Genomic DNA, 22,666 nt, shown 5'->3' on the forward strand with positions numbered 1-22,666 from the left:
AAGTTTACAATAATTTGACTGGAGCAAGTGTTTCCGAGAAACGGTTCAACTGCGCATGTCATAAATTTTTTCCTACTGATGTACTGCATACCATTCCGTGAGGCCTAAAAGTCCCCCCACCTCGTGGGGGGGGGGGGGAATCTTTGCTGATGGTCTATTTTATTCTTGCTTTGAATTGTCTTAGTTCGTTGTGGGATTCCTGTTGAAGAATGCTTTGACTCTAAGGAGAACCTGGAAGTAAGCTTACACGGTAGTGCAGTGATCATTTTGTTGTTGTCTTACGGAAGCAAATGTAAACATTGCAGTATCAGCATCCAATCAGAGCTCGCGTTAGAAAGTGACTCGGCTGCAGAGATTCCGTACGTGCGCATATAAACAAAGGCGCCGGGCGCGCATTCCCGGATGGCACATAATACAAGAGAAGACTTGAAACTAGTCACCACAAAGTGGTCACTCGAAGAGTAACATTGCTTTTTGTTTTGCCCTCACGAGTACAGGAGGTACAAGTTCACAGTTGTTCCTTTATTGGCTAGAAGAAGGTAAGCTTTACCCGAATTTGAACTTATTGCATTTTTTTCTGAGGACGTTGGGAGCCGTTGGCCCTCGGTCCAATTGCGAGTTCCGGTAAGACTTAAGAGAGCGGGCCCCTCCACTGGCGAGGAAAAATATTTTTTTGTTCATTCATACCTTCGCTTAGCAGATTCACATTTTTGCGGAACACGGCCCTGTTCGGTTGTTCTTCAAATAAGCTTAGCTGTTGTGCGTTTCCGCGACCTTTTCGTTGTACTTCTTCGGTGCGTTGCGTGTAATGGAGTAGCGATGCGCTCGCCGAATAATTGAAGTTTCTTTGCATGCACGTTTAGTAATGAATAGACTTAGTGCTCAGTCGTTCTTCAGAACTCCTTGCCTCAAAGCGTTCCCCTATGGCAAACACATGTCCACAGAGACTTCGATTTATTTCAAGTTCAACTCCCAAAGAATGGTCGTGTTTTGTTTCAAGCTGCTGCTAGCATTTCTTGAACTAAATAAAAACATAGAATGGTGATTACTTTGAATGGAAATTGAGCTTATGTAAATGTTGTGCGTTTGAAGATCGATTCAGGTACTGTGATCTATTTAAGCGGTACGAGGGTGGTTTTCAGAGAACACTGAAATGAGAGCTGCGGAGTTTCTGGGAAAAATTTTGGAGTTTCACGGACAGGTTGGCCGACTGCCTCGGTAATGTAATTTAACGTTCTTCTTATTTGTCACATGAGAAAGGTCAGATAAATCCGCGAGTCATATTTTATGTACAGGTACGAATTTAACAATTTACTTGACTTATATAACGCAGAGATGATTCGAAACGACAGCTTGGCAAAGAAGATTACTGTCATTCATTTCATTCAGTGATGATGATCTCGGTTAATTTGCTTCCAACACAAGCATTTCTCAGCAAGCAAGGCTTAATTGCTAAAATGCCTTGTAAATATAAAAGGTACGGTTTTGCTGTTTTTTGCGGTGTTTGATTTTAGCCGTATCTCATTTATCCTGAAGAAAAGGACATAATCCGGAAGCAATGTCTTTTCAAGAGCATTGCTGTTTGCAGGCATGGGATCATTTTTCTTCCCTACATCAGATCCGAAGGATTGTATTTGGCTAAAGATTAATATTGCGCATTATCTCGGTTCATACCTTCCACCACCACTCTTAAGCCCGGTCCTCACTTGCGATGCAAGCATCAGCATGGGAAGGTTATAGTATGCACTAGTGGGGACGGCTGTGACGTAAGCATAAGCATTCTTCTTATGCTTATGCTTATGCTTGTGTTCAGTGAGGACATGGCTGGGATAAGTATAAAGTGTTTGCTGATTGGCTGAAGGTCTTTCGCTTATGCTTATGCTTATGCCAACATGTCCCCACTGGATACAATAACGACATAAGCATAAGCATAAGAAGAATGCAAGGTTTTTATGTTCTTATGCTCATGCTTATCTCACAGCTGTCCTCACTCACACATAAGCTCCTTTTATGCTTATATTTATGCTTATGCTCATATGTGCTTCACTAGAGATGACCAGTCTTTACAGTTTCATGTACATGTACCCTCCCCCTCCCTCCTCCCCCCTACCCCTTACCTCCCCCCCACACACAGCAGAGACACAATGCAGTATGAACAAAGTATTTTCCATTTTGTTGTGTTCCAGTTGTGCATCAATAAATAAAGAAGAGGGAAAAAATAATGCAGCCTAAAATGTTAAGTACACATCATGCCTACAACAGCTTGTGTCTTGTTAATTATTAGAAATTTGTTTTACTGTTTTATTTTCCCAGTACATGGGAAACTTATCTGTGAATTTAATCGTCGGGGACTGGAGCAGGGATGAGAGCATTCACCTCCCACCCGTATGGGCTGAGTTTGATTCCGGCCTGGTGCCATATGTGGGTTGAGTTTGTTGGTGGTTCTTGTCTTACTCCGAATGTTTTTCTCCAGGTTCTCCAGTTTTCCTCCCTCCACAAAAAACCCAACATCTCCAAGTTCCAATTCAACCAGGATATAGGACCCGCATGAAAACCAGCCAAGGCTGTTGTGGCTTCCGCTCTAAAAACTGTAAATTTTGTTTAGTTGGAGGAATTACTGTATCACATGTACTTAAGCCATTACATGGTAAAAATCTGAAGTTTCATGAAATTTGATGTAAATAGTATTACTTTGCAGCCCAGTCAAAAAGTTTTTGAGTAGTAGGCAAGATGGCTGGAGTGGTAGGGAGCAAGGTTTGAAGGCCTTTTAACAAGGGCAAGAGACTCTTGCTTACTAGGGGGGGGGGGGGTCTGGGGGCATGGCCCCTCCCCAGAACATTTTGAAAATATCGGCTTCAAATGGTTGCATTTGGTGCATGTTAGGGGTAAACTCAGCTCCTATTACATAGCTTTTAGATAACTACACTGGAGAACTTTCTTTCTTTCCTTCTTTCTTTTGCTGGACTTGAACTGGATCAGCTGCCACTTGACTTGGAATGGAGGGAATGGTAGTTTACTCGGTTGTCACTGACTGAATCAATTGCCTTTGTATTTTCTGTATGCAACGAAAAATTTTCGCTTGTTTTCAGAAAGCATGAATATGGGTTTCTTTGACAAAAATGTGATCATTTGCAGCTGATTAATTAATGGTGCTCATGGCATTAAAGTAAGTTCGTGGTCATTGTTGGCCTTGTGTATCTCTCCAACTCATTGTTAAGAAAAAGAACAAAATGCTGGAGCTTTAGGACCTGTCATGGTCTTAATAAGTACTCTTACATTTAGTACATAGACTATTTTTAATGTATTTTTTCAGCGGTGGCTGAACGTTCGTTCTTTATGTACATAATGACTAAGAGTACTATTCAGGCTAAATGAAGTCTGCAGTTTCCTTGCAATCCAGTTAACCAGAATAGCACTCAGGTTAGTCGGTAAATAATGCTCAGGTTACATTAATAATAAGATTGCAGCACTAGTGATGGGTTTCAGTCGTTTCAGCAGTTTTCATTTCAGTGTTTTCATTTGGTTTCATTTCAGTCGTTTCAGTTTGGTGTACACATGCAGGGTTGCATGTTATTTGTACAACAACTAATACATGCCACAGGGAAGAGCATAAATGTTAGATTTGATTCCTGGTGGAAGAACTTTGCATGTGCTTGACTCGTGGGACTTTTTGTAATCCCAAACTCACACCATGCTGAACATTTTCATCTCTCCCAAAAAGTGTTGATGTTAGGATACATGTAAATATAATAACAATATTGGAATGGAATAATTAAAAGGGGTTATTTATTTATTTATTTTATTATTTTATTTTTTTCTCAGATATTTCACCCTGGCTGCAGTATCTTGTTGCGAGTCATCTAAGATGTCCTCATCTTCACCTGTAGCAGAGAACTGGTGCTACACTCAAATCAAAGTCATCAAGTTCTCCTACATGTGGACAATAAATAACTTTAGCTTCTGCCGTGAGGAGATGGGGGAAACATTGAAGAGTTCCACATTCTCAGCTGGAGCTAACGATAAGATGAAGTGGTACGAAGTTCTTTTTTTCTAATACTTTTTATTCACTGTAACAGTAACTAAGGGAACAGAAGAAGTGGTTTTTAGGGAGGTAGCAGTACAGTAGTCTGATGGAGTGGGCTGTCATGGTTTTCGGGCCTTGCTGCAGCATACATGTACTGCTTGGACAACTTAGTAGAATGCTGGCAGGCCAGTAGTGTGTTTAATCCAGAGCCCTGGAGGAAAGTTAACTTTTTTGGGATTATGACTGGTTGGTTTAAAAAGTTGGGTTTTTTTTTGACTAGCTGGTTTAAAAAAATTTAAGTCATCAGGTTTAGAATTAGGTAAGTTAGAAGCATGAGTGGAAGTTTAGGAGAACATGAAATATTGTTGGAACGTAAGCTGCAGGCAATTGTTCCCTAAGTCTTTTGATTTCTCCCAAACTTTAACAAGTGTTTCTATACATATAACTCTAGAACTATAACTCCATAGAATTTTTTTGCAATTTTTTAGAAAAAGCACTGCAAGATAAGAAAGGAAAATCACTCCTGTATTACATGTACTATGTTGCCCGTCAAAATGTCAATTTTTTTTTTGTATTCACTACCTGTATGTGGCATCAACAGTTAGGTCTATTTCTGTTGAGTTAGAAAGGGTTACGGTTAGGGATGTGTAACATGCACTTTTTACAGGGTGTTTTCTAATACTCTCTACTGACAGCATCATTTATCCTTCATCACCATGTAGGTGTTTAAGAGTAAACCCAAGAGGCTTAGATGAAGAAAGCAAGGATTATTTATCATTATATCTTCTACTGCTTGCTTGTAACAAGAGTGAAGTCAGAGCTAAATTTAAGTTTTCAATTCTCAATGCAAACAGAGAAGAAACAAAGGCTATGGGTATGTGCATGTACTAATAACAGGACTGTGGATTCATTTGCAATCTTAAAATAATCTACATGTACACACATAATTATTGATGATTACTATTTGTGTACTATCCTGCAATTTAATATCATTCAATGACAAAAATGAGAAAAGAGATTGGTCATTTATGTGAAATTCATACACACTGCCAGTTGTTTCGTTGATTGCGCATTTACGTTTGTATTATATATATTCAATATGTTTATTTTAAACCCTCTCCACAGTATTTTAAATTATTTTACAATTCCTTCTAGAGATCAAAATAGTGGGGTTCAACTCTACATAAGACCTTTACCAATTGCAGTCATGACATTGTTTTTTTTTTCCTGTGCACAGAGAGCCAAAGAGCTTATAGGTTTGTCCAAGGTAAAGACTGGGGTTTTAAAAAGTTTATAAGAAGAGATTTCCTAATGGATGAAGCAAATGGTTTATTACCCAATGATACACTGACATTGTTCTGTGAGGTAAGAATTGAACATCTCCCCTCAGTTTGTAAATCAAGCATGAACCAATCGCGGAAGCAGGATAAAGATCGATCAGGTCCGTGTTAGTGATCACGCAGATGAGTGAGCGGATGGATTGTGCAGCAAGCTCCACATAGAAGAGGCCTTAAAGTTGATGAATTTGTCAATGGATTGATAAAATATAAAACAAGGCTGTGTTTCTTTCCAATCTAAAATTGTCGATTGACCATCTTGTTGCGCGCAAAAACCTTGTACCAGTATCTCGTTTCCAAATGGAACGTCTGACAGATTTGTAGGGAGCATTACTAGTGGTCAGCAGTTACTCAATGCAAGAAATTTTCAATGTGGCGGGTGATGGCACATCATGAACTTTACTTTTGTCTTCTATTGACATCAATATGATCTCATCTCCTGAAAAATATGAAGCTAATGAACTGAAAACAAAAAGTTTTATTTGAGGGGGTGGAAAGTGCATGTTTCATGTTCGTTAGAAGTTTTAGGCAGTCAAACAGGAATTCCAAAGGGTCTGAATAAAAGGGGAAATTCCGTAGGAGAGGAGGGAATTTTGGAATTGGGAGGGCATGGGGCGGGGTAGAGCATTTAGGAATTCCCAAAGGTAAGGGGGGATCAAAATGTTCATGCTGCCTGTGGTAAGGTATGGATATTTTCTGCAATCACCCAATGGGTTATAGCAGAATGTTGGAGATTTCAGTACACCAATGCTGAGATATGTTTCAGTGAGAACACAAGGAAAATATTTAGCACTTGAATTATTAGAATTTCTCACCTGATGGTTCAGCATGTATACGTTTATGGTCAATGGATTGACATTTTGCTCATAGCTCATGAACATATTTTCTTTCCCCTGCCACACTCATGATTATCCACTTGCAGTTACAAGTGGTTCATTTCCAAGTAGCGGTATTTCTCTGCTTAACCATTCAATGATTTTTAAGTATAAAGTTGCGGTGCTAATTAGCGATGCTGTGTTTTTAGGTCAGTGTAGAAGGTGATTCAGTAAATGTATCAGGTTCATCTCATACTGCAGCACTCAAGGTTCCAGAGTGTAAACTGCCACGACATATGGAATCACTTTTAGACTCTGGAACATTCAGTGATGTCACACTGTGTACTAGGGGCCGAGAATTTAAGGCACACAAAGCTATATTGGCTGCACGCTCCCCTGTATTTGGAGCCATGTTTGAACATGAAATGGAGGAGAGTAGAAAAGGACGTGTGGAGATAAGTGATATAGATCCGGATGTGTTTCATGAAATGTTAAAGTTTGTTTATACTGGTAGCACTCCACAACTTCAAGGAATGGCTGATGATCTTTTAGCTGCAGCTGACAAGGTATTAAAATAATGTAAATATGATCTTCTGTGGGAGTTCCCTTTGGATGTTCTTTTATATTAGGTTTTCCGCTACATGTATGTCCTTGATGTCTGTTCCACCTTGGGAAATATCCTTCTCACACTCATTACAAATTCATCAAGTTGAAACGAAGACAATCACAACTGTGAAGGCAGTTTGGATACACAGTCTTAATTTGTATGGATTTTGACGATTTTACTTCTCTGTTTGCTCCTTAGTTTTTGTTTCAATTGAGAAGATATATCAAACACTCGAGACAGTGTTTCATCAGTTATCCAAACACTTTGAATTTCATCAACACTACTCTGCTGCGTATTGTATTTTCAACTCTCCTCTCACTGTTTGGATATCCCGATGAAACACTGTCTCTTGTGTTTGATATATTACATGTATCTTGCATATGTCCTACCTTCAGTGTGTATGACGACACCTTCAGTTAAGGGGGAGCGTGGGGGAATTGTTGGTGGCACCATTGTTTGCATTTTCCTTGTTAGCATATGATTTTGTGCAGAGAAGGCATCACACTCAGTACAGGTTCACTCCAAACAAGCATGTAAAACTTACACACTGGTAAAATGGTTTGCTCTTTGGGTATACTATTTAGGAAGATATTAACTCTCAAAAGTTACATGTCCCAAATTTTGAATCCATGTCACAAAAAAACATTCACTTAATTGTACATAGGGTTCAAATTTATTGGGACAAGTATACATGCCATAGACTTTCAATATTTAGTACATGTAGCTTGATCAGAAAGTGATGAGGAATATGTTTAAATTGAGGTAAATCCTGCAAACAAATAACTCTCTCTTGCCTTTACCTCTCCTCGCATGTGGATTTGTTCATTATCTTACAGTTATGTCATTCTCTTTATGATCCTTTTTAATTTTCAGTATGACCTTGATAGACTTAAAGTTATGTGCGAAGAAGCATTATGTTCAAATCTTACAGTAGACAATGTGTGTGACATACTTATATTAGCGGACATGCACAGTGCAACACAACTCAAGGCACAAGCTCTTGACTTCATCAAAAGGTAATTTGTTAAGCTTACATTTATTTATTCCCTGCTAGTCAGTAAGGCTAAACCTTAGAAAAGGGATTTTTGCATGACATTGCTGTAGAAGCAGGGAGAAAGAAAATAAATACTATGACATGAACATGTACATGTCCCTGCAAGAACCCGGAGGCCAGGGCTCTTGCCCTCGATTTCTTTTGACTTTGACTTGTCAGAGGCTTCAATGCTCTCCAATGCTCTCCAGTGCTCTTATACAAGTTAACGTTAAGGTTGCAGTGTAGGACAAACTACATTACATTTCAATAGCTAATGATCTAGCACCACCAGTGAAATTCGTAGATTTGTGGTAGGCCACGTACATGTATATGTTCGTCTGTCCACAGATGTTTCTTTCTGTGGGCATGCAAGAACAAACATTGAGCAGAAGAGCAACCATTACCCAACCCCACTTACTTGCATTTTGGCTGGTTTATACCCTCTTGGTTAATATTTTGCCTCCAATCTTAACAAACTCAACACAAACCGTAGACGGTCTGTGGACAGACCACATCTTTGGTAAAACTGAAATCAAAGTAATTTATTATGATGTCATTAACCAATCACGTTGCTCTTGGTTTTGGTCCTTATAAATGATCGGTCGACATCTCAACATGTTTGCTCTGATTGGTTGGTGAATGTAGAACAAATATTTTGAATGAATCAGTTTTGTGTTCAAATGTCGTTCCCAACAGTACTGTAAATTCCAAAACAAACTTATTGTTCATTGTTATGATTCTTATTTGTGCCTGAAGGGTTGGCATGCTGTTCACCTAGGGTTTTAGTTGAACAACAGTAAAAACCCACATATAAGAATGTAGTGAAAATTTTACCAACCTACATGTTAGATGTATTGCCTCTTATTTATATTTACTGGGGAGCAGTGATGGAGTAGTGGTGAGAGCACTTGCCTCCCACCAATGTGGCCTGGGTTCATTTCAGCCCCATGCCATATGTGGGTTGAATTTGTCGTTAGGTTTCACCTTTCTCTGAGGGTTTTTCTCTGGGTTATCTGGTTTTCCTCCCTCCACAAAAACCAACATTGCCAAATTCCAAATTGACCAGGATAGAGGACCTGCATGAAAACCAGGTAAGGCTGATGTGGCTTTCGCTCTAAATATTGTAATTTATTTGGCATTTAAAAACAAACAAACAAACAAACAAACAAAATATGTAAGAACCTGGTTAGCCTGGCAAAGAAAAACAGGTTCTTATTATATTTGAATTGAAACTGAGTTACCTAAATGTAGGATGGTCAAGATGTTGGACTTTAATATATATATATTTCTGTTAAAACTTAAAATTATCCTCATTTACATTTTACTTTCTCAAGCAAAAATTGTTTTATAATGACGTTGTAGTTAATTGGCCACACCCATGCTTGTAGTGAATATTTTAATAGATTTATTAAGAACCTACACTGTATTTAAGAACCTAGTAGACCTGAATTGTCAATAGCTACTCCAAAATACAAGAACCTGTTTGAAAAATCTAGGTTCCTGTGTGTGGGTTTTACTGTTCCACCTTAACCAGTGGAAAACCAGGTCTCTACCCGTTATTAATTTTTCTAAAAGAACTAGTAAACATTTTTCCCCAATTATACAGAGTTATAGAAACACTCGTGTGCGTTTGGAAAGAATTGAAACGGTTGGAAGCGCTTGCCTATATGTATTGCTCGTAGGTTCCGAAAACATTTCACATTTTTCCAAACATCCTCAGATACATATGTATTTGTGTTTCCATAACTTGACAGTAGAAACATGGGAAATGTTTTCTATGTCTTGACTGAAGGGCTGCTGCTGTATTACAATGTAGGTTTTGTAGCGTCCATCCAGATTTATTCTACATTGACTCCTCCTCTCACCACAGCCGTGCTACAGATGTCATGGAGTCAAATGGCTGGAAAACACTCATAAGTGACCACACGCATCTTATAGCGGAAGTTTTCAAAGCAGTGCTAGCTTCAACACAGACACCTCTGATAGCGCCACCAAGAAAAAGGCAAAAGACGACGTAAGCAGTACAGAAAATAATATATATTTAGGATAAAAATAGTTTAAAAATTATTTTGGGAACAATCAGTTTTCACTTGCTGTGATATATCAAGCACTCCTCGACTCCACAACGTAAGAATTTCATGGTATTTACTTCACATATTCACTTCTTTAAATGTCTTTATACTTTTATTTTATAACGCATCCTTTGATAGTTCTGTCACCTCTTGTGGTTTGACACAGCCTGAAATGTCAGTCATCTGATTAGGCCGAGAGCAGGAGATGACTGGCATTTCAGGCTAGGTTTGAATGGTCAGTCTTGTGAGTGATTCCGTACTACCATCAAACATGTTTGCACATCCCAGATTTAGTTGTCTGTGATACTCGTCTCTTGTCAGGAAGCAGTTGTAGAGACTGCAGCATCATCAGACATTTTCAGTTTCAGTCATTTACTTTCTACGAAATTGGACTATGTAGCTGTTTCCCTTTTAATGCCTTGCTACTGTAGCTTATGAACGGTAAAACCTTTGGTTAAAAACTTAGTTCTTTTTGGGGATTCTAGAAAGATGTTTTCCTTCCATTCTTACAGTTGTATGAACATTCTATTTTTTTGCCACCACTCTTTCAGTCACACCAGTCTTAAATCATTTCACTTCTTGTTCCATTCATATTTTCCTTTCTATACATATGGCTTTTCTGTACTGTGACTCACCTTCACGTGAAATCCAGACTAGTGCGAGAAAACTGATTGTTCCTTCCCTCCGTTTATGAGAGAAACAATGACACAGAGTTACATAAGAAAGAGCGCTAAGTGCCTGAGAATTTATATGAGGTAGTTGTACAGTAATCTTTAAGGCAAACTAATTAATGGAACGTTATTGAAACAGGGTTTGTTATTGGCCTCACTCTTGTAGTAACAGTGCTCGAGAACTTTGAAACGTAGATTCCTTGTAGCACCCATCAACACCAAAGTAACACCGTGACGTAAAACTGAAATCGTCTTTCAGTTTTTATGTAGCAGACAATTTTAAACTGTGGTCAACTTAGAACACGCCTCAACTTTAATGTTGAGGTTGGTTTTCGCTGGCGCATAAGCGTAAGTTTAAGCAACATACTGACATAAAAGTATGTTGTTAAAAAGCTAATTTTGTTAGGGAATGCCTTAACAAAAGGCATTACATCTCAGTCACGGTATTGAGTTATTTTGGCTAAAAACAAAATTACTTTTAAATTGAAGGAAAACTGAAAATAATCGGTTACTAAGAAAGAAAAACACCAAAGAGATAATAATAAACCATAACGAAACAAGGATGGTTAAGGATGGAGAAGATCAACAGGGATTGCAAACGACTATCTTGAAAAATTTAGGCTAAACTTTTTAAGATGCGCAAACCGTGACTGCGTATGTTGGTTATACTTCTGCTCATGCGCGAGTGACAACCAGCCTTAGGTACCGGGTGGATAAATTTCTTGACAATGTTGTGACGTTTGCAGAACCTTTGTAAATGTTGGAGATGATAATTTACCAATTACATTGCGACAGCCATGATAAGAATGCATGAAAATTGATACGAGTCTGACCCTGTATAATCTTGGGACGTCTAAAATACAATTATAGGTAGATGACACAGGCGATATTCTGGCTCGTCGTGCGTTAAGAGATAAGATTGTGTCACAGGCCAAAGAGCGACTGCATTTGAGGCTGCAGTCGAGACCATTATTTTCGACGTGTGGTTCTCTTTTTAAACCATTTAATAGCGCAGTTTAATTTCTGCCTAATTCCAGCGGAGCTGTGGCTTAAGACAGAAACAAAAGCGAATGTTTCACTACCCGGGAGGGGGGAGACCCCCAGATAAAAAGGACGGGGCTACTCGTCGGAACTTTTGAAAAGACCCCCTAAGGAGTACCAAGATGCCGTTTTGTGGGCGTGGCTTGAAATGTTTTCACCCCTAAGAGATACCAATTCTAAAAACAACGCATCATCTCCTGTCATGTGTTTTTTTTTTTTTCGGCTCAATACCCTGAAAGGTACCGTAAAAACTCCCGCTGTGGACATTTTAAGGCTGAACACCCTAAGAGGTTCTATTCAAAACTATTTTTAACCCCTGAAAAATGCGACGAGCACCCCTGTCCTTTTCGTATGGGAGTCCCCCCGTGGTTTTCTTTGTACTGGTGCCTCGTCATGCGTGACAAAGAACAAGACTGTTGAAGGACTTGTTGAGATTCAGCGTGACATCACCTTTCTTAGTCGGTAGCACTTTTTTTCTACAAATGAAAATTGTCCTTCTCACACTCAGCTGGTTTGAGTTGTTTCTCGGTAGAAGGACGCGAAATGATGAGTAAAAGAGAGAAAGTGTCTGAAGAACGAAATGTAAAGGATCTCGGGCTGGCCCAAGATTTAATATTAGCAGCTGCCATTTGCAATTTAGTTGAACTTTGGGTCTCGAAGATTTGCGCAGATTAACTCGGGTTCTACACGGAATATACGTTTGCAATGATTAAGAGCAGTTTGACTGCAATTCCACCCATCCTGGATCGAGTTGGACTTTGCTTCATTGGTACAATTATGCATTAACAATAGCTGGACTAAGGCTTTAACCAAGATGTGTTAGACCCTACTTAGTCTGCAGTCTTGGTACGTAGTGTTGTGTGACAAGTGTCACGGTTGGGAAGGAGAATAAGGGGCGGACTGTTAGTTTTTTCAAGGAGGAAGGGAGCTGGGGGTTGCTGGGCAATTTCTAAAAAAAATTGTCCCTGCCCTACAAAAACTGCAGAAAAAAAAAAAAAACAATTGAAAACTGCAGAAGAAAAGACAATTGTGCAAGGGGAACCATGGGTTAAAAAATTCGAGGATTTACTGAAAAAAAAAATTCTTGTACCAGCCAGTGCCAAACAGAAAAAAAAAACATGGCACAACCTAAAGCTGAAAAATGTATGCCCCAGAAAATTGCCCAACCCCCCCCCCCCCCCCATATCCCCCCAGGCTCAAGAAAATAATTGTCCGTCCCTAACCTTTACAGAAGCGTTTCAATGAGAACTGTTGTTATCTCGACACTGAAAACGGTTAGAGGTGAATATTACACTTTACCATATGTTTCTGTGGTTTATTGGTCGTAACGTTACACACATTGATGTGTGCTAGCTATTTTGTACATAGAATTCTTTTGGGTCACAATTAAGTGACACCAGAGAAGACTGCGTGACAGTTTTCATGATCGGGCTTTCGTGTTTTGCATTAGAATTAATATATATACCCCGCCCCCGCCCCCTCCGCCGACAACCAGAAAATTATCATATTTTTTCATTTAAACTATACTTCATGCTGAAAGCAAGCAAAGATTTTTAAAGAAATGCGTTATGCCAAGATCTTCGGAAATAGTAGTTCTGAAATCTCTTCCTTTTCATCTTTTCTTAAAAAAATACGATAAGAAAGATACCGAGCAAGGTTCACGGAAAATTACAGGAAATTAGAAACAGCATGACAACAAAGGAAAAAAAACAAAAAAAAAACGAAGTTCCCCTAAAGAGAATGCATGCAAAATGCATGAGAAATGCCAGGAGAGTCTAGTTGCTGAGGGTTAAAGAAAGCCCCACGATTGACACTGCACGTTGTTTTCGTAGCTGTAAATGTATGTATTTAATAACAAGATGCAGTATGTTACCTAGAACTTAAACACCTTTGGATATTTATTATAGAATTGGAATAAACAACACTGCAATGATATTATTCCTGGTTAATCTCATGGAATTTTGATATGTGCAATGAGTTCTATTTAGAAAATAGCGCAAAGAAATCAGACGCGCGTTGATTAGTCAAAAATCGTGTTTCTATAACGCGATTGAAATGCAGAAAAGTTGTCGTAGTGACGTTCGTTATTTTCTTTGGGCTGAGTTGAGATAAAACATTTCCGTCGTGGTAAGAGAGTCCCTGGTAACAAGGTTAAGGCTGTTACAAAAAGAAAACTGAGAAACTTCTCAACTACAGATATATTAATCTTTCCCGAGCCTAGAAAACGTTTCCCGTGTTTCTATTGAGCTATAGAACCACCCGTGAAAGTTTGGGAGAACTCAAAAAAGAAACACTCGTCAGTCGGCTCGTGTTCCTCGCAATTGTCCGGCTTGAATTTCCTTTGCTTTCAAGTCCCATTGTGTAATATTCGTCCTGGCATACATGGCTGATTTTGTACCATTTGATCAGATCGTGCAAAAGGTCTATCACATATTTTCTTGGTCCATCGAGGGTAAAGCAAGTTGAAACTTGGGTCCGTTTGGCCAGGCCTTTTGTGCACTTGCGATGACTTGCGCTCACTTTGGTCGAGACCAAATTTACACGGAAGTGGACGCAAGCTTTTCACCGCTTGGCCACCCAACCAAAATGAACGCAAATTGAGTGGCGTCCATTCGTTACTATAGCAACCTATTAGCCAATGAAATGTTACCTTTTAGCCGCGTTCCCAGGGTCCTCTCTCTACCCCTAGGTAAAGAGAGGACCCTGGGAACGAGGTTAGCGACTCTGCTTCTATGCAAGTCTCTATACAAGTTCAACTCGCGGCTACTTGCAACTACTTGCGAGTCCATTTGGACAGGGCTAGCTAACGCGAAAGAATTTGTGCGAGAAACATGGTCTCGCGAGGGCCACTTCCCCGTCACCCTCGATGGACTAAGAAAAAAAGAGGCTTAATTGTTACTGACGTTGAATCAGTTTTGCTGACGTAAACGGAGTATTGCTGACAATAAAGTCGATTTTCATTCTGGCCATGTTAATCAGGGAAATCAGAAGAATTCTATTGATTTTCTTATGCAACTACAACAACAACCATTTTATTTTGCATAATACAGAGAATATCACAGCAAAAGAATACGGTAAACTTAAATAAGCAAAAAAAACAACTCAAATAGTAAAAACCAAACGAGCTGAGTAGTTACAAGAATTATTACGCTTTAAATCGATGCTGCGATTTTACTAGCTGAACTACTCGTATTCTATCAACCGACAACACGAGTGCAGCGAGTTTGAAAGTGTGACAGTCTAAGTGACTAGCGGTAAAACGACTTGGCGTTCGCCTGTATCAGTGACCATCAGTTATCATCCCATGAAATTTGGAGCTCATGATCTAATCGTTTAAGAGAAATCTTCTAATTAACGCTAGTCAGTTACGCAATCCTACTTTCAGACCAACAATGATCAGCAATTGGACCACGTACGACAAACGTGACCAATAGAAAAAGCTGAATTGGTACACGTGACCCCGTGAACTTGCCGTTAATCTAAAAGGATGTTTTGCTTTAAATGCCAAGTTGCGCAATCGTACCCGGAAAAGGTGTGTCAGAACTACGTACGACAAACGTAGCCAACAGAAAAAGCTGATTTAGTGCACGTGATCCCAAAGAACTTGGCGTTGACCTAAAATGGATGTTTTCTTTAAATGGCAAGTTGCGCAATCGTATCCGGTATTAGCTCTGTCCCGATGGAAAGTTGCGCAATCTTACTAATATAAATCGCAAGACTCGGTTTCGACAGCAGTCAACTACAAACGTTCTACCTGGACTATTAGTGAACCTGAACTGACTGTAGTTTCACCCTTGGACTGAGAAACGTGTATACACCTTGAACAAAGTACGTTCAGCTTTTTTTTATTCAAAATGGGAGCGTGTGTAACGAAACTAACAAGCAGAAGACGCGAGAAAAGAAAGTCATGTCGTGAAGCGCGGTCCGGTGGCCAAAAGAAAACGGGAGAAAAACATGAAGGCAAGGATTCAAGAAAGAGCGACGAAAATAAAGGCAGCAAAAACCAAAAAAGCGGGGAGGGATCAGCGAGGACGCGAAAGACTCTAAGAGAATTGCGTAAGGATCCGCCACCTGCTTTCAGAAAGTTTGAGTCGGAGGTTGACTGGGAAACGATGGACGAGGAAATTGCCTTTCAGCTGTGGGAGGATGTTTTTAAGCCTCTCTATACGTTTTAAGTCAGAAGTATGTAACACAATGTTCTTTACACAAACAACGTTTTGGTCTTGATAAAAGTATGGATGTCTTTGTAACGAATACGAAGTGTTATATGTGAATCACACAAGCTTTGTATTGGAAATAATTTTTAATTGACCTAATTATTTCTTCAGAGTATATGTTTATGCAAATATTGTTACTGGCCATGAATGTTCTTTCAGGTGCTCTAATCCAACGCTTTTACGTATAGTGATCAAACGGTACATATTTTCGGGAATGAAACCAGCATTAATCATGAGTGAAAATTCTTAGTCCAAGAATCTAACCAATCAAATTACGTCTCTATAGCCACCTTTTTCCTCGTGCCAAGTCCTCACCGGTTGAGAGGTCCTTGGCGTCGTAGCGTTTTCCGTCAATGAGGGAGTTTTAGCAATGACGACGGCGACGCCTAGGACGACGCCTTATGAAAACAAAAGCCCTCTGAGAGGACATGTAAAAAATGGTAAAGTCTGGATACGAGTCAAGTGGCCAATCAGGCTGGTGCTTATCTCCAGTTTCTGTAGGATGAAGTGACTAGGAGTATTTTTACTCCCCCCTGTTTGCGATGCTAGTCCATCGCAGGGTTACCCCTAGCATTAAGTTCAAGACAAAACGCCACTATTTTTAGCTGTCAAAGTATCTTTTAGGGTGCACTTGAAGAGTCGATACAGACGCATACGGTAATATACAGCTTATATACGAATACATTGGTTACAAAACGAATACATATGAGCAACATACCATGGAAGAAGGGGAAATAAACATGAGATTTACCATTTTTCTCTCTACATTTCATTTTTACATGTACACGGGTCATGCCTTGCACACACACGCGAGCGACTGCAATGCAAGTACCAGTAAACACGCGCGCGTACCACACACATGCGCCTGTGCCACATAGATACGTTCTCCATCCGCGCGCGACACACACAAACAAACCTGAGCGCTGATGTGATATGTTAAAACGTTGCGCATCAAATAAACGCAGATTACGATGATTGTACAGAAAATTTAGCGCGCCCAAATGTCTCATAGAAGTATTTTCCTCAAGGTAATAGCATGGCAAAAGCATCGGGGTCTGTGTGTAGCGTGCTGTTACGGGGGTGGGGATGTGGGGGCGGTATCTTTTCTTTCAATGAATTGAGCCCCTCTCCCTTTCCTCAAGTAAGGGGTAAAACAGTCTAACTTTCCTTCAAATTTTCAAATCTCTTCACATAAGTACATTTAAAATCCATATATAGTACGCTGAACAAAACTGTTCTGGATCGACGCAGAGGGGAGGGGGTACAATAGTGCTCAACCACTACTCAGAAGAGGCTTTAAGACAACGACACAGTGACATTCATTTGTTGTTCAGTTTTGTTTTACTCCAAAGAATGGAAACTGTAAATACGTAGAAAGGCCGACAGGTGATCACAATGCTGCTCTTTTTGTCGTCATTGTTGCAGATAACAGTCGAACTGCATGTTTATAGTGTTGGGTTTGGAACTGTTTGTGTCTCCTTTACGATAATAACAGCTTACTGAGAAATATTGGGGCTAATAACGGGTGAAAAATTCGTCTAGAAACAGTGTTGAACACTTTCAGTAAATTATTGCAAACGAAGGCGAAATGTACAAAGCGCAAGGTGAAGCTATTATGTACAGCTTCAAGATCAGAAACTCAACTCAGTTTCTAGAAAGAAAACTCTTCACAACTCGACGATGATAATTCTAACAGTTTCGAACTGCCTTAAATCGCTCACTCAACTGAACCACTGGCTTGTCACGCACCGCTTCTGGTATAAAGATTGCGTGACTTGCCTGAGCGAGAGGCGGCGGCATCTAATAATGTTTGTAAAACTCAATTCTGATTCTAACATTTGAAAACCATAGGCGCGAAGTAGTCTTTGTTAGCCTGCAGAACAGGCGGATTAGCGGGCTCTATTGCGATATACGAGCGCGCGCTCGAAGCGCGATCACGATAGAGCCCGCTAATCCGTTTGTTCTGCAGGTTAAGTCTTTGTAGACTCAAAATTTTGAAAATTTTCTTCCCTTTCTCACAAAAACATAAGTTAAACTGGATAATTCTACATTCCTCCTGACTTCGGGAACTTCAGGAAATTGTCAAATAAGTCTTTTCATTGATTCTTCTCCGCCAGTATCTTCGTCCTCAATTCTGTGTTCACGATTTTTTACCTACAGGGAACAAGACAGACAAACTTGAAACTCGTCCCCAGGACTAATCTCTTCGTTAAACCAGAAGACGCAAAAGAGTGACGTTCTAAAGAGTGATACAAAATCAATTTGAGTTCATACTCACTTAATACTCACCAACACCATGCTGACAGTAATAACCAAAGTATCCACGAGAACACATACACGTGTTACGTCTTATACACGTGCCGCCATTCCGACAGTTTGGAAAACATCGCGCTGCAAAAGGAGAGAGCAAAAAAAGTAAATTACAATATTTAGAGAGGTAGGCACATCAGTCTTAGCTGGTTTCCACGCGGGTCCTCTAACCTGGTCGAATTTGAATTTAAAATATGGAGGGAGGAAGAAGGGAGGAAAATCGGAGAACCGGGAGAAAAACCCTCGGAGCAAGACCAGAACCAACAACACATACGGCTCCGGGCCGGAGACGAACCCGGGCCACATTGCTGGGAGGTTAGCGCTGTCACCACTGCGCCCTCCCTGCTCACCGATAAATACGACAGTCAATAAATGTAATGACGGGCTTAACTTCTGTATAGTGCGACAACCGTAGCGCTAGATTGGGAGAACGTGTTGCTATTAGAATTTTATAACGCCTGTTCTCCGGAGTTGGGTGAAGGGAGGTGCGGGGTGGAGGGGTACCCGTATGGCTGATATATGGGAGTTCCGCTAGGGTACTTAACCTTTCTCGCAACTATTTCCATGCCAGCCGTAAAGACAAGAGCATTTGTCAGGTTGGTAGCAAACACCGCCGTTCATACAGGGCTGGTTGCACACCGCTGCAATAAAAGAGAGGCAAAAAGATGGAGGTAAAAATCTGGCAAATCTAAATCCTTTTATCTCCCATGGCTAATGGCCAGTCTTAAAAAAGTTCAGTTACGCAATTTTGAGCTATTTTGGCTGCGTACAAAAATGGCTAAGAATGTCATGGAGAAGACTAACACGGATTACAAAAGACGAACTTGAAAAATTTAGGATAAACTTTTTAAGATGCAGAAAACGTGACCAAGCTACTTCAATTCTGTCGCCTCTGAGAGAGTCATGTGAAATCTGAGCCAAACAGGGACACTTTACAGGCCTGTGGTGCTACGTCATTAGAATGGAATTTTTCTGCTTCAATTTTTAACGTCTTTCTCCGTGCTAAATCAACTGATAGGTTCGAAGAGAGATAGAGAGCGGTTTTCAATTGAGCGTCGAAAGTAATCCGGCAGATAGTTTGGTTTCGGTTTTACTACGGTTGAGATTGGCTGAGTAGTCTAATTGGTAAGTAATTGGTACGGTTTGGATTTAGTTTTGCGATATTCAATTTTTAACAGTAATAAACAGCTGATTTTTCTTTTTATTTCCAGTGCAAAATTTGTCGTGTTAATTGCTCCCAAGAGGATGATGTTCTTGTCGATATTAAAATAGACAATATTCTAACCCAGCATACCTTGTTGGCAATATTCTCCCGTGAAGCCTTTGGCGCAGCGACACTTGTTCGGTCCCACGCAGACGCCGCCATTCAAGCAAAGAGGACTACAGGAGGCTGGGGACGAACGTGGTAAACACCGTTAAAACAGCTCGTGATAATCGAAGAGAAAACTACAAAATTAACCAGCGTTTCACTGTAAGAAGTAATTCTTCTATTCACTGGCCTAGCTAAGGTACTCACGTCTACAGTATGGTGCTAGGAACCCTCGAGAACAGTGGCACACATTTGGTCTTTTACATTGTCCGCCATATTGACAGGGTGGATTACATAACGCTATGAGAAACAACAACAACATACATTCGACAGTTAATAACCACTTAATGACAGTGAGTTCTGAGGGTAGTTTCCCGTGGGGCTAGTTGTTAGGTTGTTATTCCTCACAACTCAAAAATAAAAAAAAACTGCGAAAAAAATCTTTCTCTGATGTCGGCTGGCACACAAATTTGCCGCGGTTTCAACCTGGTGCACGAACTGATCACGTGCGAGTCGAGAGTTCAAGTTACTCAGTGTTTCCCAAGGGAGTTAGTATTGGCCCATGACACAACAACAACAACAACAAAAGTCCTTTGATCCTAGGCCTCCAATCGGAAAACGTATTTGAGTTGAGAGGTATAACAAAATCTGTTGTTAACTAGGAATGTTTGTAGTCGAACACAGGGCTCGTGTCCTTTGTTGGACCAAAACTTCAAGCAAGAACACCTTGTTAAAGAAAACTGCTCTATTCTGCGCTGCAAAAATCATAATTACTGACTATTTCACGTGGAAATATCTTTAAAAGCGAAAAATTTAGAAATAAATTTCATGGTTTTTCAAGGCCTTGATAATTTCCAGTTTCCAGAACGTAGTTATCTTATGAGAGCTACAGAACCATATCAGGTAAGCCTTCCATTTAGTCAAAATAGTCCCTGAAATTTTGGTCCAAAGAAAAGTTGTGAACGCTTTTTTCCCTCCGCCAAAGTGAATATTCATGCGTGAAAAAATGGAACCTACAAACTCGACCTTTTTAAAAATTACGTTTACTCGAGAATCTTCAAGGGTGGATGGGGTGGACGGGGGTGGGCACAAAGCCTTTGCAATCTTCCTCCGAGCCGAGATTTCAAGAAATTTTTGACTAAATGGAAAACGCTTCGTTCCTCAAGTCTCCTTTATTGTCTTGTCATTGTAAGTGGTAAGTGTTGTCGATATATGGAAGGGCCTGTTGCCTTTTTTTCTTATAAAGCATTTACTCCAACTGCCAATTACTGGCAAGACCTGGCTAGCTCAACTAATAAATTAACTGTTAAAAGGTAACCCGCCAACAAAATGCCTTTTCACCTTTCTCGCACTGCGTTCCTCCATATCCGGGGGGACAGCTGCACTTGTATGGTCCTACACAAGTTCCGCCATTACGACAGTGAATCTTGCATTCCACTGGAAAATATATAATCTACATCTTTAAAATACGAGATTTAATGTTCTCTGATTGGGGAGTTGATAGGTAAATTATAGCGCATACAGAATGAATGGCCGTGTTATATCGGAGTTATAACGAAGGCTAGGTTTTCTAAAGCAGATAAAACAAGACTCCACTTCTTCTTAAAACGACCTAACGAGAGTAAACAGATACATAGAGCTATTATGTTTTCAGATAAATTGGGGATACGATCTCTTTAGCCACTAAATGGTAAAGTAAAATTCAGTGTTCAGTTCACAAATATTCATGTGAATGATTATCAATATCAATGATTTCTTTGTTTACGATATGTTTCATTTTCACTTTTCTAACTCTCTCCTCGTTAGAATACCCTTGAGTTTTCTGACAGCCTGATTTGTTATTATTATTATTATTATTATTATTATTATTATTATTATTATTTTATTGATCAAGGAACTAAAACCATCACAAACCTCTCTCGCAGACGTCTCCATAGTAACCAGGCTGACACTGACAATGATTGCGGCTGATACAGAATCCTCCATTTAAACAAGGACGATCACATTTGGCTGAAAATAATATCAAACCAAATAACTTAACATACTCCATCAAATTCAAAGCAGCCTTACACAATAAGTAAAGCCGCAACTAAAGAAAGGTAACGTCTGTCCATTCAGGAAGAATGGGGGCCCGGGGGACTTCCCTGGTAAACCGGGAGAGGAGACAATTGACAGAAAGTTTGAATAAAACGCGCGAGATGTCTCGCCATCTCTGTGCGCCGCGCCGCTCCGTGACAGGTTGCGCAAGATCTTGCTTAGTGGAAATATCACGCAACGATTTCTTTTTAGTAATCGTTGCCTACATGATTCTACATTATGGCGGACGGGGGGGTTGGGGGTGGGGAGGGGGAGAGGTAGGGTGGGATAATTTGAAGGAAGAGGTAGTGTGAAAGAGAGCGTGCATTTCCGTACCAGGACAGTCCTGTAGATAACATTCTTTAACATCAACATTTTGCAGCGCCTTGAGACACTCCTCACTCGGTAGACCGTTTTCATCAGAGTAGCTGTTTTCCAGGTCACACATCATCACCCGTTTCCTTTGGCCTTTGCCGCACGTCTGGGAACATTGAGACCATTCAGACCAGGAGATTTCCACTATATGGACAAAAACACATAAAGCACATGATTAAAGAAGTCCTGAAACGATTCACTCACTATGTAAATACTCATACCGCCCCATACACTAATGGGTTGTTGTTAAAAAAAATGTTAAATTTTGAGTGTTTATAGTGGTCGATGCAATGAGCTACAACTAGCTCCTTCTCAAGCGTGCCACTTAAACTGAAAGGAGCAAATATTTCAAATAAACATAAAAGGCTTAAAAATCCCAACTGGCGGGAGGCAGATTTACAAGCATGACCGAAGAGTTGAACAGAGGTCTACCAAGAAACAACTCAAGCTAAGTGGTCAGAGCGGGACTTAAACCCGCGACCTCCGGATTTTAAGTCCGGCGCCCTAACCACTCGGCCACACTGCCTCCCATATGGTGCGTACAGAAATAACTTTGATGAAGATGATCGTGATGATGACGAGGACAATGATAATGCCAATAACAATGACGATAAGGATGATGATAACAACACAAAATAATGTGTTTTTTGTGTAGCTGGAAGCAAGAGAGGTTAGTGGATTATTAGAATGCCTCGGCTGAATAGCACAGTACTTATGATGGTAGGGAGGTAAAGCAAACTACCACAGCTACGTACAGCAATGCGAACCTCACTAAAAAC

At 40.1% G+C, this 22,666-nt stretch overlaps 2 protein-coding genes and 1 non-coding gene across 13 annotated transcripts in view; 1 reads left to right on the top strand and 2 right to left on the bottom strand.

Moving 5' to 3' along the window:
- Nucleotides 1–383: 383 nt before the first annotated feature.
- LOC110050007 (speckle-type POZ protein B-like) lies at nucleotides 384–13,538 on the top strand. 3 transcript variants are annotated; one of them, XM_089284433.1, is made up of 7 exons: nucleotides 384–539; nucleotides 3,823–4,032; nucleotides 4,747–4,898; nucleotides 5,262–5,389; nucleotides 6,386–6,742; nucleotides 7,657–7,799; nucleotides 9,633–13,538. In XM_089284433.1, exons 2-7 carry the CDS (start codon nucleotides 3,866–3,868, stop codon nucleotides 9,832–9,834), a joined length of 1,149 nt encoding a protein of 382 aa, XP_089140559.1. In that variant the 5' UTR covers nucleotides 384–539; nucleotides 3,823–3,865; the 3' UTR covers nucleotides 9,835–13,538. The 3 variants fall into 3 exon arrangements, with proteins under 3 accessions (XP_089140559.1, XP_089140561.1, XP_089140560.1); XM_089284435.1 differs by having other exon boundaries at nucleotides 9,687–13,538; XM_089284434.1 differs by lacking the exon at nucleotides 384–539 and adding an exon at nucleotides 2,810–3,420.
- Nucleotides 13,539–17,139: 3,601 nt separating this feature from the next.
- Nucleotides 17,140–22,666, bottom strand: part of LOC110049928 (uncharacterized) — a 37,454-nt gene continuing 31,927 nt past the window's right edge. For 7 of the 9 annotated variants that reach the window (XM_020755812.2, XM_020755820.2, XM_020755804.2 and 4 more), the window contains exons 7-14: nucleotides 21,849–22,031; nucleotides 21,351–21,446; nucleotides 20,778–20,873; nucleotides 19,644–19,736; nucleotides 19,422–19,517; nucleotides 18,673–18,768; nucleotides 18,107–18,208; nucleotides 17,140–17,971 (exon numbers count right to left, since the gene is read on the bottom strand). In XM_020755812.2, the coding sequence (XP_020611471.2) occupies nucleotides 17,958–17,971; nucleotides 18,107–18,208; nucleotides 18,673–18,768; nucleotides 19,422–19,517; nucleotides 19,644–19,736; nucleotides 20,778–20,873; nucleotides 21,351–21,446; nucleotides 21,849–22,031 (776 nt within the window). In that variant the 3' untranslated portion in view covers nucleotides 17,140–17,957. Of the gene's footprint in view, nucleotides 17,972–18,093; nucleotides 18,209–18,672; nucleotides 18,769–19,421; nucleotides 19,518–19,643; nucleotides 19,737–20,777; nucleotides 20,874–21,350; nucleotides 21,447–21,848; nucleotides 22,032–22,666 lie in introns of those variants that run through there. The other 2 variants (XM_020755834.2, XM_089284430.1) reach the window with 2 other exon arrangements.
- On the bottom strand, nucleotides 22,341–22,413 carry Trnal-uaa (transfer RNA leucine (anticodon UAA)). The gene has a single exon. It is a non-coding gene; the product is annotated as a tRNA-Leu (tRNA).

The sequence above is a fragment of the Orbicella faveolata genome, unplaced genomic scaffold (genome assembly GCF_042242905.1).
Source record: "Orbicella faveolata isolate gen_17 unplaced genomic scaffold, um_ofav_v1 contig_13, whole genome shotgun sequence".
Classification (NCBI taxonomy): Eukaryota; Metazoa; Cnidaria; class Anthozoa; order Scleractinia; family Merulinidae; genus Orbicella; species Orbicella faveolata.